At 42.6% G+C, this 16056-nt stretch overlaps 1 protein-coding gene across 19 annotated transcripts in view; it reads left to right on the top strand.

Annotated features, from left to right (window-relative positions):
* IQSEC1 (IQ motif and Sec7 domain ArfGEF 1) overlaps positions 1 to 16056 on the top strand; it is a 282649-nt gene that overhangs the window by 226780 nt on the left and 39813 nt on the right. The window contains exon 1 of one of the 19 annotated variants that reach the window (XM_030282977.4): positions 270 to 783. The exons of 16 other annotated variants lie outside the window; for them this stretch is intronic. In XM_030282977.4, the coding sequence (XP_030138837.1) occupies positions 719 to 783 (65 nt within the window). In that variant the 5' untranslated portion in view covers positions 270 to 718. Of the gene's footprint in view, positions 1 to 269; positions 784 to 16056 lie in introns of those variants that run through there. 2 more of the 19 variants (XM_030282978.4, XM_030282979.4) reach the window with 2 other exon arrangements.

Raw genomic sequence — 16056 nt, 5'->3', positions numbered from 1 at the left:
TTAGGAAACTACGCAGAACACACGATCCTTTCCACCGCCCTGAAAGACGTGATCAGCCCTCATGGGATGTGTAATACGATATGTCGTATGCACAGCTTTGCGCTGTGCTCCTCCTCGCACGGCTAGGCGGTTCGCCTGGGTGACCTTTTCAGTTCCTGACTGCAGTTTCCCTAAACTGCAGAGCTCGGCCAGCGGAGCTTTGCTGTGTTATTGCAGGGTATGAAGCTGTGGGGAGGCTGTGTTGCGATTTTGTTGTCGGGGGGCCGGAGGCCTCTCGGGCAGGGTTCCAGCGGGCACCGAACGGGCCCGAGGGGCCCCCGACCACGGCGAGGGGTGTGAGGGCGGCTGTGAGGGCAGCCCTTGGAGAACCGTGCCCGCTGGAGCCAGCCCGAGAGACCCCCGGGCATGGTGAGGGGTGTGAGGGCAGACCCTGGAGAACTGTGCCCGCTGGAGCCGCGGGTATGAGGGCAGCCCTTGGAGAACCGTGCCCGCTGGAGCCGCACGGAGAGACCCCCGGGCACCGTGAGGGGAGTGAGGGCTGCTGCAATGAGGGGACCCTCAGAGCCGCGCTTTTCCCGGGAATCCCGCCCTCCACGCCTGCGCTCTGCCCGCTTCCCGGCCCCTCCGCCGGCGGCGGAGGGGAGCGCGCTCGGGGCGGGGCGGCCCGAGGGGCGGCTATGGTGGCGCGGAGCTCCCCGCCCGACACTCCGGCCCGGCCATGTGGTGCCTGCACTGCAGCTCGGAGCGGACCCAGTCGCTGCTGGAGCTGGAGCTGGACAGCTGGTGAGCGCTGCCGAGGGCTGCGGGGGCGAGCCCCGCTGCCGCACAAAGGGCTCCGCGCCGCCGCCGCTGCCCGGGCTCGCTGTGGGGCGGTGCGGGAGGACGGGATTGCGGTGTCCTACTGGCGCTGGGGGCACGCTTTTATCCCTGGGCATTGTCCCTAGGCACTGTCCCTGGGGTCACCCTTGCTGTCCCCGGGGTGTCTCGGAGCGGGGACAGGCGGAGGCTCTGTGTGCCCTGCGGGAGCCGGGGTTAAATCCTGTCCGCGGCTCAGCCGGGCCGGCCCCGCTGCGCTGCGCTGCGCTGGCTGTGGGTGACAGGAGAGCCATAAATCGGCAGCTGTGGCAGCAGGCTGTGAGCTGACCTGGCGTGTGCCGCTCCAGACTCCGATGTGTAAACACTGCTTTTCGGGAGAGAGCGAGGAATCACATGATTTGTGTCAAAGCAGGGCGAGTTTGAGTGCAGAGCTCCGGTACGGGCTGTTCCCGGTGTCTGGGGCCGGCCGGAGACCTGGCCTTGTCCTGCTACACGGGAAGGGGTGTCACACTCAGAGGGGTAAATCAACATCTGCCGCTCGTGCCCTCAGCCAGAAAATAAGATAAAAGAAAAAAAAGTTTAGTTCAGAGGCCTTTAAAATACAAATACTTGAATAATTGACACAGGAGAAACAGAGAGTGGGATTTGTCATGTTAACACATACAGTCCCTATTGTAAGGATTGTTGTTAACTACCAAAATAATGTGTGTCAAAAGTACAGCAGCACAGAACGCTGTTCATGAGCTGCCTGAAAACTCCAGGCACAGATGAGTTTTTTCTGGTGTGGATTTATGATAAACTAAAAAAGTTATCCTGCACTTGCAGTGCACTTGCAAAATTAATTTATCTCCGATGCGTTGTGGAAGTTCATTCCACAAAGCAATTCAGCCAAATGCTGAGCTGTTTGACTGTTAAAAGAGTATTCAATTTGGCTAAAGATAGAAAACATCTTAAATTGGGTGTGGGCATGTGTGGAAAAATATAAAAGGAGGAAATGACTGGATTCAGTGTAACTATGTATGAATGCAACAGTTGCTTTTCTAGAAAAAAAAGAAAAAATATTTTTTGCTAAAGAAAAGTGTTTCATAGTACAGTTTAGTCATACATTTAATGATCCTTCAGCCCGTTTTTTACCCTTAAAGAAAAAAATAATGTGAGTTGCCTGTGTGGACTTGGTAATGTTTGCAGAAGTGATGTTACCTTTGCACGGCTTGCTAAAAACATAATTCATAACAGTTACTTTAGTGACACATTTGCCTATTACACAGTAACATTCTGTTATTCATCATTGTTTCAGAATTTTTTCCTCCATTTGTACATTGCTATGCACTTCCTTTCAGTTAAACTTGATTATTCTGCCTGATGTGCTAAAAGAGGAATTGCTGAGTACTTAGTTTGGTGGTTGTATTTAACTGTGTCTATTCTTGTGGCAGATATCCTTCATTTAAACACAGACTTCATTACATCTATCGAATGCTTTGGGAGAACTACAGCCATGCTGAATAAAATGACCCATTTCCCGTTTTACTTCTACTTTTGTGGCAGATTTGGTTTTGCTGTTGAGATGTCTTGTTCTAGTTCCTGAAAGATATTCAGAGTACTGTTACAAAGTAGTCAGCTGGGCTTTTTTTCTACTGGTTAAATAGAAGCTCAATGTTCAGGTTTTCCATGAGAAGTCATCTATCATCCTTTTTTTTTTTCTATTTCTACTAATCTGAAATACTTCATTATCATCTAAGATACTGTAATCCAAGATCCAGAGCTGACCAGTGAAAACCATAGTGCTCCGTGTATCAACAGCATTCAGTTTCTTTGCCCCTTTAGAAGCACTCTGGGAATTCTGGTGCAGTTAATAAACAACCTGCAGTTCAGTTTCATGGAATAATTTGCAGCTTTCAGGTAAGGAAACCCAAGGATTCTGGTTTTGCCCTGAAAAGTGCAAATACCAAGTTGAACAGTAACTCTGATTTGTTGTTCCTGTTAGAGTCTTGTATTGGAAGGTTGCAGGGACTGGATCCAGGGAGTGCCTGCAGGGCAAGGAGACTTCTCTGCTGGAGAAGGTGCCTTCACCAGTGGTTTGCCGAGTGTTTGTTCTCTGGAGAAATGGGAAGTGATTTCTTGGGATTTCATGGCCTTACATGGGTGTTGTCACCCTGGGACCATTTCATGTTTGCAAAATTAAAAATCTTTCAAGAGAATCTGTTCGTATGGCTGTAGAAAGTGTTTCTCCCAAAACTGGGTCTTCATGAGGAGAAAACTTTCCCATTGCTTGGAGGCTGAGGTTGCTTCATGCCTTTGAGGGCCTCAAGAGCAGTGCAAGGACTTTGGGTGGAACAACTCCTTTGAAACAACAGCCTTCATACTGATGATGTTTTCCCTGAGTCTAAAGATGTCAGCTCAGGGCTCCAACTCTGCAGAGAGGCAAATCTCATAATGGTGTAGCTGATTAGCACACTTGGGTGATTGCTATAAGGATGCTGCAAACTGTGCCTGCCCTGAGCACCAGGGAGAGGGAGATGAATAACAAAAGCTAGAGGTGGTCAGTGCTCTGGTGGTGGATGCCATTACCTGTAGGTATTAAACAGCTGCTTACATACTTCAGTTGTGTTCCTTGGTGTTTAACACCACTGTTCAAAGTTCAGTAAAACCTTGGGACACAAGTGCTGTAAGTGTGGAGCTGCTTTCTGAGTGAGCTATGTGGCTTCCAGTTACTGCAGGATTCTGAGAGGTGCAAAGGAGGGTTTAAGGTACTGCATTTTCTGAATATTGGATTTTTTTTTTAATTGTGAAGCACCACAGCCTGAGTCTGGATTGTTGGACCTTTTCATTGCAAGGATTTACCGTAATTCATAAAGGTCTTTCAGGATGCAATTTTTTTTTTTTTTTGCTCCTTCAGCATTTATATTGCTCTTCCCCTGTTAGACCCAATGGTAATTTTATCATTAATTTCAGAGTCAGGCATATTTTAATCACAGCAGCTGTTAATAAATTATTTATTTTAATGTTTATTTAATAACAGAACTGCAGGAGACTCAGAAACTGTAACCAAGGTGGAGCCCCGATTGCTCTGTTTGTAACAAATTAAATTTGTGAGGATGTGCCCATAACCCAGACACTGCCTGGTCCACCGAGCAACTGGAACTATGAGGAAGGTGGCTCCTGAGTTAGGGGGGAAATTGTGTTGGTGCATTGCTTTTGTGAACCCTGCTTTGTTTAGATGTCATTTGTATTTAAACAGGGTACAGGCCACAAGCCAAATTCATATTCCTGAGTTTGCTGCTTTATGTCTGTTGCCTCAGAAGGCTGTGTAGTTACAAGAGCAGAATCAACCCTGTGTTTGGGGCTAAAAGTCCACTTTCAGTATCTTGTATATTGCCATTTTAAGACAAAAATTATGTAAATACAGGTTTAGTTTAATTCATGCATCTTTGTTATGCAAAAAACAGTTACTGATCATGGGCATTTTTAGCAAGACTTACTAATAAAAAATATTTTACATACATAGGTCTTCTCATGTCTTCTGGGAATCCATTTGAAATGTTTTTAGGTTCCATTTAGGGTATAGAAAGAGATGGCAACTTCGCTGCACTGCTGTGATTTAACTCCAGGTTTCCAGAGAAGAACAGATGCTGCTTTAATCCACTGTAGCACAAAGCCCCAGTATTACATTAAAGGGGAATGCAAATTTAGCTAAATAAATCCTTTTGCTTCCTTACAATGGACAAAAGACTAAAATCATTCTCATGAAATAATTGTAGAGATGTCTTTAATAAAAATAAAGTAAAAAAGATAAGCTTTGGTATGATAAAAAAAAAAATCAAACCATTTAGTCCCTGTGAGAGAAGCAGAATACTAGAATGATGAGTTTGATCGCCTTTACTACAGGAAACTGATGTATTATATCTGTTAATGAGATTCTTTCAGTAGTTCAGTGTCATCCCAGTTAAACTTGTGCTTATAAACAAAGGACACAATTCCCAGTTGCCTTCTGCTGTGCAAGCACAAACAAAATGCCACAGCTATGATCTGACTTGCATTTACATCAGTGGCTACACACAGGGCATGGCCATAGAAAAAGAATCCTAAGCTTGTTTTGAGGGATGCTTGCATTATTTAGTCCAAAAAATTCCGGTGGCCCCTAAAACTCACCAGATTAACAAGGATGGATGTGTCATGAACACAGAAAAAGAAAACCAACTTCCTTCATTTTGTTAATATATCCATGACCTTTCCAGTCATCCCCACACAAGGCAAAGGTAGCAAGGATGCAAAGCTGAAGGGTTTTCTGTCACAGGGAATGTTTGCAGCCAGCCCTGACTCTGCACTACAGGAGCATTCACAGTTTGTTTTTAATTTAATTTTCACTCCCCAACTTTACGGCAGAATGGGCCCAGCTCCCTCTGAGATCCCACAGAGAGCTGGAAATGGCAGTGGGACCCTGAGCTGGGTTTAACACGAGTGCAGTGATGCTTTTTAGTAGTCTGGAGTGGGAATGGTTATAGGAGAGAGTTGTCATGGTCAGGCTGGGACAGGCCATGTCAGTGCCTGCACAGAATTCCAGGGGTACACCCATGGGAAGGAATGGATGATTTAGTTGGAAGCTGTCCTGCCTTTAAAGACAGTATCAGAGACAGGGTTTCCCTCCTAGTTTGGGGGTTGTGCTCAGAAGTCATCCTTCAAATCAGAGGGAGCATTGTTCCTGATCCAACTGCAGCTCCCAAGGATCTGAGTACAGAGAACAGGCCTGCAGAAATCCCTGAGCTTCTGGTCATGTTGCAGCCTAAGAAGAGGTTTTCTCTCAATCTAACATCACTCTGTTCTCAATCAGAAATAAAATTATTTTTCTTTCTGTGTGGTTCTTCATTATAGTAATGTTCTGTGAGTCAACTGTTGAATTTCCATTCTAGAGGTGTCTGAGGTGATTCTTCTTTTCACAAGGTCTTAAATGTTAGATAATCTCAGCTGTTCTTGGATTCATGAAAGGAAGTTCATTGTTTTTGTTTATATTTTCTTTTCTTGTATTTTACTCTGTGAGTCTTCTTTAGAAGATACCAGTGATGTCAAGCATTAGTAGAAACTGAAGGAGTTGATTTTAATACTCTTAGATATGAGAGAATGGGACTTCACAGCTGATAGTTTCCTGTTAATACTAGTCATTAATGCCTTGTGAAGTGAGAGAGAATAGAGCATTACCTGGACTTAATGGAACTTGTCCCAAATAATGACAATATGATGCAAACTTGAATTCTTTATTTGTTATTAAGAAGTCATTAAGATATATTTTATTAGGTTAGCCTAGAAGAAAAATATTCCACGTTTTCCCACCACAGTGCAGCATGTTACACAAGACCATTTCTCACTGTCTTTGGTTGACATTTTCATTTCACAAAGTGGTCACCCTTGTTTTCAGGAACTGAACTTCTACCCCTGTCCCAAAAGACACTTTTCCATTGTGGAAAGATCTATGATCTTTGTCATGATGAAGAGCCTACAGATGACCAAGAGTTACCCAAGTTGTGTATTTTAGACTCATGTCCTCTTGTGGTTGAGCAGCCTCTGGTGCAGCCCCAGCTAAGCCAAGCTGCATCCCCATCACAGACACTGTCACAGAATATTCCTGAGCTGGGAGGGACCCACAGGGATCCTCACTCCAACTCTAAGCTAAAGGCAGTGCAGGGTGTTAGTGGTTCTGGGAGCCAGCAGTGCTGGGCAGCTGTGCTGCACCCAAAGGAAGCTGCAAGAAGCCCTGCACAGCCCAGAAACTGCTCTTCTTCTCTGTGTGTGCAGTAAAAGATTTCCAAGGCAGGAATTCCTACCTGTGTTACTCTGTCATCAGTGAGGTGAGTCAGAAGTTCTAATAATAATAACTTAATTCCTCTCTGACAGAGAAAGAGCTGTAAAATGTATAGACTCAGCATAATGGGGAGGAAATGTAAAAGGAAGGAAGTTTGTGAATGAGAAAAAGCATCTGTCAGCTCTTGAGCTGATGTAGAGGTTATGAGCAATCTTCTGAGGTCCGGTTTCTACAGGAGTAAAGACTTATGTGTGGTATCTTTGAGTATGTCTGCAAATACCCTCTGTATTTGAATACATTGCTTTGAATCTAAGCATCATCTACCACACTGTCTTCTCCACCAAGCCCTATACTTCCAACAAAAAATCTCCTATTATTTGGTTTCCTTAAACACTATGTTCTCTACACTCTGATCTGAACCTTGGGTGTGCAGCAGAGGATAAAATCTCCGTTTTGTGAGGATGCCTGTGATTACAGAGAGGTGAGCAGTGCTGTTCCAGTGAGTTACAACACCTCTCTCCTGGTGTGTGCAGAGTGCTCAAGGCCAGTTCCTGCTCTCGCTGGCTGGGTAACAACACCCTGAGCTTCACTGGGAGCAGGAACAAGCGCTGTGTTCTCATCCTTTTCTTTCCTGCCTGCTGAGAGTTTCACATGCCCATTTGCACTTAAACATTTCAAAATTATGTTGTTTTCCCTTAGAGAAAACTGGTTTCATTCTCTTTTTGGGTTGGTTTTTATTTTTTGAGACTTGGTACATCCAAGCTGGCAGTCAAATTGGAGGGTTTGTGCAGTGAATAAAATGGAGTGGGACTTTTATATTATATATACTTTGAGATTCAGTTAGATCAGTGAGAGGTTTCTCTGATCAGACTTGTAACAGCCCATCCTCCTTTTGGATTGGCTTTTTAAAGTATTTTACTCTGTAATTTTTTGAGTTTTATCTGTAATTACAGAAGGAAGTCAACCAACCACTAGAAGTTGAACAGTCCCTTTCTGATTTTAAAAGAAGATAATTTTGGCCGACTATTTCTTAAATCCTAGAGAGACAGCAAAGTATCTCATGTACATCAGTGACATTGTTTCAAAGCACAACTCATTAGATAATAACAATATGTGATAATTTATTGAAAGGAAATCCTTTGGTTGTTCTAAATAGATCCTTTTGTACAACATTCATTTGCCACAGAAGTTAAACTATAGTCCAAATGAACACAGTTGTTAGTGCTCTGAGACTTTACTCAATGCAGTGTCTAGTACAGGAAGATGGTTTTGTTGTCATTTCTGCTGCATGGACTGTCTGCATGCTCTTTCTTTGTGCTGGTTCTTAATTTCCCTCACAGACATACTGGGAAAGACTGGTCTGCTCCCAAGTTGTTCCCAGTGCTCTGTACTGTGTCCTACTTGTAAGCATTTCAAATAGTGCAGGGGCAAACCTTTAAAATGTGTTAAGTGTTAGGCTTTATTTGATCTAATTTGATTTATATTTATTTTTATTATATTGATTTGATTTATATTAATTTGATTTATATTTGCTCTAAGTTGAGATAGTTTTAACTATCTATTTAACTAGAACATTCTAGGTGTGAACTAAAATACTGACTCATTTAACAGGATTTTGTTAAGCATCTTCAAAGTAGTTCATGTTTCTATCATGCATGGAACAGAAGAAGGGAAAGAAGAGTTTTATCCACCAAGACCTGACGGGGAAGAGGAAATCAGTGCTTGTCTCTGACAGAACCTGATTGCCAGCAGGCTGATTGCTCAGCAGCAGTGCTGTTCTGTCACCCCTTCCTGGGACAGGCTTGACACAACAGCTGAAGAGGTGAAAGAGGAGGGTGGCTGGCACAGGACACCAAGGATTCTTGCATTGTATCAAATGCTGCTTCAGCTGTGTGTGCAAATCAGGGTTTTCAGCTGCAGACACTAAATCTTCCTTTTTAAACTTAGCAATGTCTGAAGGGCGTGTCATATAGACAGTGGAATGTGTGCCAATATCTTGCTATCTTCAGTACATGTCATATATAGTGTGGGTTTGCTAAATTAAGACAATTTCCACTGCTGAATGGTGTATCTAAATAAATTGTAAATAGTTGAGGTCAAATTCTACTACAGCTGCATTGAGAAACTCCACAAATTTTTCAAGCTTATCATATTGTGTAAAAGTTTGCTTAGTAGGGAGAGGACAAAGTCTGCAGTGAGAGGCAGACCGTCACAGATTTTGTTAAGTGATCCATCCCACAGACACCACAGTTACATTAAAATTGTTAGCTTTAGTCCATGTAAGAAGCAGAGCTTCCTTTTGAAGCATACAGGACATTTTTGGATGTTAATGCATTTTACGTTGACACATCAAAAAGAAGAACTGGCCATAAAAAAACCTACAAAAATTCTAAAACTTGAACTGGTTTGAACCACAAGCCTCAAATTATCACCCCAAAGTCATCTTTTAATAATACCCATTTTTTAAAGAGTTCTTGCTGAATTAACATATGCTGGGTGATGATTGTCACAGATTGGCAACAAGTGATGCTGGCTGACTTCACCTGAGATAGAAGCGAACATTTGTAAGCTGTACCCAGGTTCTGTTGGCGCTGCCAGTCCCCTTGTTACTTTTGCTAAATAATGACAATAAAATACAATTTTGCCTTCAGCAGTGAGGTTCATGAACCACTGAATGGTACTGGGCAGGGTTGGTTGGGTGGATCCTCCTGTGCATTGTTGTGTCTGATGGCCAATATGCTGCCACTGTTTGACAAAGGTGATCTGAGAGCTGGTTAACCTTCCTTGTGCTCCATGGAAGCTGAAGATAGCCTCAATAAGCCTTTCCCAAAGGGATATTCTTAGTTCTTAACCCTGTTGTTTTATTGCCTAAAATGGGTGGGTCGTTGTTTGGCTCTATTTCCATCTCACTGCTGTCTATCTCCATGTCAGAAGATACAGTGCATTCATTCCTGCATTCTGCTTCAGTGGGGAGAAATAACTTCTCATCTTTCACTCTGCTCTCTGCTGCTACTGATGGCATCTAAGAGTGTGGGTCAGAATGCCCTTTTCCTAGAAGCGTTTTTGTTAATGCCTTTTATGGGGTTATTCGGTGAGAATTACAGCTTGGCAGTGTCCAGGGGATGGGCACTGGGGTTGTTGTGTGGCTTGGGAAGCAGGGCTTGGAGCAGGGAGCAGCTGCAGGTTTGCAGGGCACTCAGGGGTACCTGCCTGTGGAGCTGTGCCCTCCCTCAATGGCTCTCAGACTGTTTGACTCAGGCTGCTGTTATTGGCACTCTTACCACAGAATATTACAGAATAAGTGACTGCTTTGTTAGGGTTTGCTTCTGAGACACATGCAAATGGTGTCTGGATTTTTCTTGCAATGATATTTAACTTCAGTCAGATGAATTACCTGGGACATTACTTTGATGTGCATTCAAAGGTTTCATTTGTTTTGAACAGAAACAGCTGAATTGAGAGTGCATTGGAAGTAAAACACATTGGTCAATATTTCTTTCCTGGATCAAAGCTTTTGTCACTGCCTGTGAATGCTGTTGTCCATCATAATGGCTTTGAACTCTTGGCAGGGTGTATTTGAAGGTAGATTGGTTTGTTAATGTTATTGTGCTTACTGAATTCAGGGATTTGTGTAAGTTCTTAATATAATTGACTTCTGTTTACTAGACAGCACGAATCAGACAGGGCAATAAGGACTAGGTTCTTGTTCAAACTGCATTAATAATAAACTTCTGCTCAGATGTTCTCACTCCAGTGGGGAATATTGTATTGGGGGGTGGAGAAAAAGGTTAAACCATGGCTTGTGTGAAATACATATGGCTAGTTCTGCATTTTGAGAAGTTAATGGAGAACGTTTGGTGGGGTAATTGGAGATAATACAGTGCACTCATCAGAGCTTTAATTAAACGTACCTTCTCGTTTATGGCAGAGAGCAGCACAGGTCCTGAAGCACGAGGCAGCTTTGAAGCAGTGGGGTGTACCCTGTTCCAAAGGAGTGCTTGTGTGAGGTGAAGCTGTGTGGGGAGGCACAGCTCTGGAGAGCAGAGTTCTGCTTGCAATTGTCACTTAAAATTACACATTCAAACCAGGGCTTCATTGCACTTGTAAAGCAAAGTTATGTGCAAGAAATTAACTTTTGGAGAGGTTTGTTCCTATGTGGACTGCTCACATTTGGCCTAAACATTTTTGCTATTTGAGTGGTTTGTTTCAGCCGTCATGCTGGAAGTGTCTGGCCATAGCAGCTGCTGCAGCAGCTGCCATCCTGCTTCTCTCTGTTACCCACTTAGTTCCATGGGCGACTTCTGGTCTGCATTCCCCGGGCTAGGTAGAGAATTTGGATCTATTTCAAGTGGAAATCTGAAATTGAGTGTTAAGATCACAGTTTGACTGGTTTTAACCTCCACATTTTAAAAGGAGATGGTTGGTGTAAAACAGATGCGTAGCAATTCTTCCTCTCTGGGCATTTGGACGTGTTTATACAGAATATTTATTTTTGAGTGAGGCAGAAATTTTACTGGAAGTGATGTTTATGAAATGAGATTTTAATGCAAAAGCTTTTACTCTGTGGTTTGCATTTAAATCCATCTCATAAATCATAAGGCAGAGTCCCAAGGAGGTATCTGGATACTTCAGCTGTGGATGTGTTGGTGTTTATGGACAGAAGTGTTTCTGGGACAAAGAAGATGAGTTTGCTGAATTGTTCTGTGAGTAGATGTGACTTCAAGGGAACCAGCTTTACATGCATTTTTCCCTGAAGAGAGAAATAAATTATATGGATCCAGAGAAAAGCAGGCAAGTGAGAGAAGGGTGGATTTGGCTGAGGAATTTTATGAAGAACCACTCATGCAAATTCTTCACTGTTGCAACAAATAAAATAAAGCATTGATTCTTCATTAAGCTAAATTTGAATTCAGGTTGTGCTGACTACCTGGAGTTTTACTGCTGCTCTACCACAGCACTGCTTTAAAACCTCCCTGCTTCCCAAAGAGCAGAGCCCTTGGATTGTCATGGCCAAGCTGAGTGGCTTTATCACCTTGTGCTTACTAGAATTTTAAGCTGGACATGTTTTTGTTGCTGTATTTGTAATACTCATGCTGCCTTTCCACAATGTAGAAGAAAATTAATTTATTCTGTATACCCTTGAACTTGTGTTCATGCTTCTAAGGATCTGAAATGCCAAGGAAAAATCTTTAAAGATATAACAGCACAAACTTATTATATTGTCATACTTCTCTTTGTGTCCAAAACAGTTCTTTAACAGGATTAATATAATGCTGATTGGTTCTCATGTGTGTACTATCCAGTTGTTATGGCCTGTTTTCAATTTCATGTCTTTATATTACTCTGTTGAAAGTCCATTCTGTAAGAGTGATGAAAATAATACTGATTTCAGAGAATGCTCATTGTAAAACAGCTTCTCAAGCATTTGCTCTGTTCTGCTGGGAGGGTCTTCTTGGTTCTATTTTAGAATGTTGTGTGTAGTTTGGGTTTAGCATTTCCATTATTTAGAAACATGTTTCATTTCTTTGTTCCAAACTAAATCTGCAGCAAACTGGTTTGAACATTTGGGTGATTTCTGTAAACATATGTTCCCATTATCTTCATATTTTAGTTCTAAAAATGCACAGGGACACTCGACTGCTTGCAATCTGGGGGGGTTCTGGGGTGAGAGGCATCACTGAATCATTCCTTGCATGTGATGTTACTGTTATATACTTCCTTTTTATATGCACGTAGTTCTAAAGATAAGGTTCTGAGCCTCAGGAGGAAAGGGACTTTCTGCTTTTCTGATTATCAAATGCCCGTCTTTCATAGTATAAATTCTCTGACAGATAAATTCTTGTGCCTCTGCATCCAAACCAGCAGCTTCTCTGGTCATTTCACTATTAGTCAGTGGAAGAGATACATCCATACTTATGGAAAAGCTTGGGGGTTGCTCCTTACTGGAATTCAGACATTTTTTATATTTCCATGTTGAAGTTCTGTTATTTCTAAAGTTTTGTCTTTACTGTGCCTTTTTTTTTTTTTCCCCTTTGCTAATTGTTTGACAAGATTTGAAGGAAAAGGAAGGTGTGAATATAAAAACAAAAAATAGAGAATGACGGTAGGTAGTCAAACATCCTGAATAATATGTTACTGTTTTAAAATATGGTAGTGGATTTAGCACACTGGTGCTAATTACAGCCTTTGTGATTAGAAGTAATAACTGAAAGTGTAAAATGAGAGCCAAGGAAGAAAAGACCTGCCAGGCTTGTGCTGCTAAAATGCCTGGAGAGGAAATGTTTCTCTTTGGTCATGGCTAACCACACAACTAGAGAGGGAGAGAGGAGACAGAGCTGCTTCTTATTAGATAGCTCTTGAAAGGAACTCATCCCTGAATTTTGGGAAATGACTGTAAAATCAGGACCTTTTCCTAGCAACAGCAGCTCCTCCCCTTTTTGTCAGTCTGGATTTTTTTTGACTGTATTACAAGCTGAGGTTTATGCAGGAAGAAATTTTCAGTTTTTGCTAAAATGCTGATTCAGTCAGTGCTGGCAACTGTTTCAAAAAGTTATTTAGTTGTATAAAGTTTTTCAGTTATTCTATTTTAATTTTTTTTTATGCAAAGTCATATTATTAATACAAATTATTTTTAAATATTTAATTTTCATTCTTTAACTGTTCCATTCTCTGCTTCTTTGTAAAATACTTGCAAGCAGCCTTTCACTTTTTCTGCCTTGGCAGTTAATGAATGTCTATTTTCTGCTGAAGCAGGAGTGCAATAAAACAGTTGGACTTATAGGTTAAATTCAGCTGTTTTGCATTCTCCTAATATTACACAATTAGAATATTCAACAGATTGCTGGGCTCACTAGTAATATGCAGCTGCACATTGCAGGGAGATAAACCAAATTAATCCACTAGAATGTTTTTTTAAACAATGAAATTGCCAGTAATTGTACTGGACATGTCTGGTAGGTAGCAGATGCCTCAAATTGGAGACCTTTATTAAGAAGCTGTTCCTAATTCCAGTTGGGACTTTTAATTAACATTTCTTTAATATAACATATATGCGTGCATATATATATGGTAAAAGCATAATAATAGTTAACAGTATTACATTGTCCATTTTTGTAGTGTGCTTAATATACTTAATTTCTCACCCATCAGAGAGAGGCAGTGTGTGCAGGGTGTGGAAGTGAAGCAGTGCAGGAGAGGTGTCTTAGCTACTCCCTCAATCCCAGGGAGACTTCTCCTGTTGTTGCTGCAAGCCTGGAGCAGAACCCTTGACATTTTTGTGTGTTGGCAGTTTTAATGAGTGCACAGATAAAAACCACCCTTGTAACCCTGCAGTGACTGCCTTGTCTTCTGAGTCTGGGTAGGAGTTACAGAATTCTTGGGTTGGAGAAGCCCTCCCAGGCCACTGAGTCCAACCATTCCCCAGCTCTGCCAAAGCCACCCCTGCCCCATGTCCCCAGGTGCCACATCCACACGGATTTTAAACTGTCCCCCCCAGGGAACAGAGCATCTGTCCAGAGCAGCCAGTTTCTCCAGGAGAAGGCTGGTAGGAACAGTGGCAAAGGCTTTGCTGAGGTCCCAGCAGGTGACATCCACAGCCTGTCCCTCACCCTAAAGCAGGTCACCTTGTCACAGGAGGAGAGCAGGTTGCTCAGGCAGGACCTGCCTTTCCCAGCCACAGGCTGGCCAGGCCTGATCTCCAGGCTGTCCTGTGTAGACACTCAGGGTGACCTGCTCCGTGTCCTGCCCAGCGCTGAGGTCAGGCTGGCACATCTGGAGTTCCACACACTCCCCCTGCCACCCTTCCTACAGATGGGTGTTTATGTGTGATAACCCCCAGTGGCCCTGGCCTGCTGGGAAGTGCTGGGAGTTGGCTCAGTGAGCGCTGCTGCCAGCTCTGTGCTGCTCCCCTCTGTGCAGCAATCCAGCTTGCCATCCTTACAGCTTCACACAAGTCATATTTGTTGACATATTTTTCTTCTCCAAACATATGTAAAGTAGAAGAAGTAGAAAGCAAGCTGCTTTTCTTTGCCAGTGAAGTTTCACTTTAATGAAGTAGTTCATATGGAGCTTCAGCTGCTCCAGGGAGGCTGGGAAGAGCTGAATGGGGGAAAGCCTTAAAGCCTGTGCACGTGTGTTTGGTTGGGGGGCTGTTGTTGTGCCTGTTGTAAAAGGTAATTACTTCCATGCTTCAAAGGTCAGGTGGCAGGAAACAGGCCCATGAGCAAAATGAGGTCGAGCATTACAGTCAGTCAAGCATCACATTTATATCTGGAAAAAGTACAAAAGGCAAACTAGAAATTAAGAAGAAATCCTTAACTTTAGTCAGAACTCTGGGCAGACATTCTTCCAACTTCTGATTAGGGCAGTAGCCTTGTTTTTCAGAAAAAGGTTAAGGGATTCATCAAAGGTAGCGTTATTAAAATGTCAACAAGAGGTTATAATCAGCATGGAAGGGTTATTAAATAGTTCACAACGCAAGGGTGAGGAAGGCAGAAAACGTGAACAGAGCCTAAGAAGATAATTCCAGCCTTCCTGTTAAAAACAAATTTGCCATGCTTGTATGGAAAGTACTTACAAATAAACTTGCAGCTAGGATGTGATGTCCAAAATTGCTGCTCACAGCAAGCAGAACAGAGGAAGGAATGTCAGTGCTTAAAGAGAGAACGTGAAGCAGCTCAGTATCATACCATGTCTTTAATGGATGCTTCAGAGAGAATAATCTGTTTGTTTTTAGCGGGTGGTTACACAGCTTCAATGTCACCGGCAGAACTCTGGATAGTTTATCATTTTTAAGTTGAAAGCCAGCTGTATCACAGAGGGAAAGGGTTTAGTTTCCTGTCAGCTTCCTTTCTGGAAAAAGCAATGTGTGCACGCTGCAAATATTTCCAGCTTGGGCTAAGTATGTTTGAAAATACTTTTTGGTTGGAGTAATATTTTGATGGGCAAAGAGAGAGGACTTGCTTTCAGTTTTACATGTTTATGGAAGCATTTTAAGAAATCTAAGGGCCTTTTTTTTTTTTTATCCTTCCCTTTAAAAAGTACAAACTGTTCAAGAGTACAAATTGAGAGAGTTTGGCCGCGGTTAACCCTCAGCTCTTCAGTGGGTGAAGAACATTCTTTCAGAAATTGCTCTGTACTTTTTGAAGGGACAGCTGAGAGACAACCAGGAGGGCTTTGGTTCTTAAGTACATATGAATGAAGGAAAAAAAAACACAGGGCGTGGTGGGAATGTGGAGTTTTACTTCTTTGGAGTTTCGATGTATCCTTCCTAAAACAAAAGGTACGGGAAGTGCTGCTTGTATTGGTGCATGTGTGAAGTGTTTACTGAGTCTTTTGAAGGATTTTTTTAAAAAGTAAAATTTCGTTTTTCTGGCAATGCTCTGTGTACACAGGATGAGATAGACAGTAAATAGTTTGGTGAAACATGAAAAGATGGAAGAGTGAAA

The sequence above is a fragment of the Taeniopygia guttata genome, chromosome 12 (genome assembly GCF_048771995.1).
Source record: "Taeniopygia guttata chromosome 12, bTaeGut7.mat, whole genome shotgun sequence".
Taxonomy (NCBI): Eukaryota; Metazoa; Chordata; class Aves; order Passeriformes; family Estrildidae; genus Taeniopygia; species Taeniopygia guttata.
The sequence above is the reverse complement of the archived record's forward strand: the minus strand, read 5'-3'. Positions and strand labels throughout refer to the sequence as shown.